The sequence below is a fragment of the Lepus europaeus genome, unplaced genomic scaffold, assembly GCF_033115175.1.
Source record: "Lepus europaeus isolate LE1 unplaced genomic scaffold, mLepTim1.pri SCAFFOLD_104, whole genome shotgun sequence".
NCBI lineage: Eukaryota > Metazoa > Chordata > Mammalia > Lagomorpha > Leporidae > Lepus > Lepus europaeus.
In genome coordinates, this window is record NW_026909022.1 from 504,943 (window position 1) to 506,498 (window position 1,556).

The following is a 1,556-nucleotide window of genomic DNA, read 5'->3' on the forward strand; positions in this document are numbered from 1 at the left end:
CTGCAAAAGTGCTTCCAAGTGCGAGATGCTTAATAGAGTTAATTAGTTATGGGTTGTTCTCATTAATAATGATAAGAGTTGGATAGGAGGTTGCCCTAGTAGGGCGAAGAAGATGATTCGTGTACTGTAGACGGCTGTAAGGGAGGTAGCAATGAGGGTAATAATAAGGGCTCAGGCGTTGGTGTAAGACATATTTGCAGATTCAATGATTAGGTCTTTTGAATAGAAGCCTGTTAGGAAAGGTATACCAGTGAGGGCTAGGCTGCCAATAGTAAGGGCAGAGGATGTAAAGGGAAGATTCTTGTAGAGCTCTCCTATTTTTCGGATGTCTTGTGTGTCGTTAAGGCTGTGAATAATTGATCCGGAGCATAAGAAGAGTATAGCCTTGAAAATAGTGTGGGTGCAGATGTGCAGGAATGCTAGGTGAGGTTGATTAATTCCGATTGTAACCATTATTAACCCCAGTTGACTTAAAGTAGAGAAAGCCACGATTTTCTTAATGTCGTTTTGTGTGAGAGCGCATAGGGCTGTGAACAGGGTGGTGATTGCTCCTAAGCATAAAATTAGTGTTTGGGCAGTTTTATTGTTTTCTAATAAGGGGTGGAACAGGATAAGAAGGAAAACTCCGGCTACTACTATTGTGCTTGAATGAAGTAATGCTGATACTGGAGTTGGGCCTTCTATTGCTGAGGGTAGTCATGGGTGAAGGCCAAATTGTGCGGATTTAACCGTGGCAGCTAGGATTAGTCCAATTAGTGGGAGGATAGTGATATTGTTGTCTGATATAAATATTTGTTGAAATTCTCATGTGTTGCTTGCTTTCGCTCCTCCCGTCCTCTTTCCGCCATCTTTCCGTGCCGCCTCGATGGTGCGCATGAACGTCCTGGCCGATGCTCTCAAGAGCATCAACAATGCCGAGAAGAGAGGCAAGCGCCAGGTTCTTATCAGGCCGTGCTCCAAAGTCATCGTCAGGTTTCTGACTGTGATGATGAAGCATGGTTACATTGGCGAGTTTGAAATCATTGACGATCACAGAGCTGGGAAGATCGTGGTGAACCTCACCGGCAGGTTAAACAAGTGTGGAGTGATAAGCCCCAGATTTGACGTGCAGTTGAAAGATCTAGAAAAATGGCAGAATAATCTGCTTCCATCCCGCCAGTTTGGTTTCATTGTACTGACAACCTCAGCTGGCATCATGGACCATGAATAAGCATGACGAAAACACACAGGAGGGAAGATCCTGGGATTCTTTTTCTAGGGATGTAACACAGGCATACAAATAAAAGCTCAATGGGAAAAAAAAAAAAGAAAAGAAAAGAAATTCTCATGTGTTGAGGTTGATAGCAAATCAGGCTATGGCTATAATAAAGCCAATGTCTCCAATACGGTTATATAGAATTGCCTGTAAGGCTGCGGTATTGGCATCTGTTCGATCGTGCCATCAGCCGATGAGGAGAAATGATATAATTCCTACTCCCTCTCATCCAATGAACAACTGGAAGAGGTTATTGGCAGTAAGTAGAATTAGTATAGTAATTAGAAATATAAGTAGATAC

General features: G+C 42.9%; 1 protein-coding gene across 1 annotated transcript; it reads left to right on the forward strand.

Moving 5' to 3' along the window:
- Positions 1–828: 828 nt before the first annotated feature.
- LOC133754380 (small ribosomal subunit protein uS8-like) lies at positions 829–1,289 on the forward strand. The gene has a single exon (XM_062184860.1). It carries the CDS (start codon positions 866–868, stop codon positions 1,208–1,210), a length of 345 nt encoding a protein of 114 aa, XP_062040844.1. The 5' UTR covers positions 829–865; the 3' UTR covers positions 1,211–1,289.
- The last annotated feature ends 267 nt before the right edge of the window (positions 1,290–1,556 follow it).

Coding starts and splice junctions, on each gene's coding strand:
- LOC133754380 (XM_062184860.1), top strand. CDS start 866: ATGGTGCGCATGAACGTCCTGGCCGATGCTCTCAAGAGCATCAACAAT.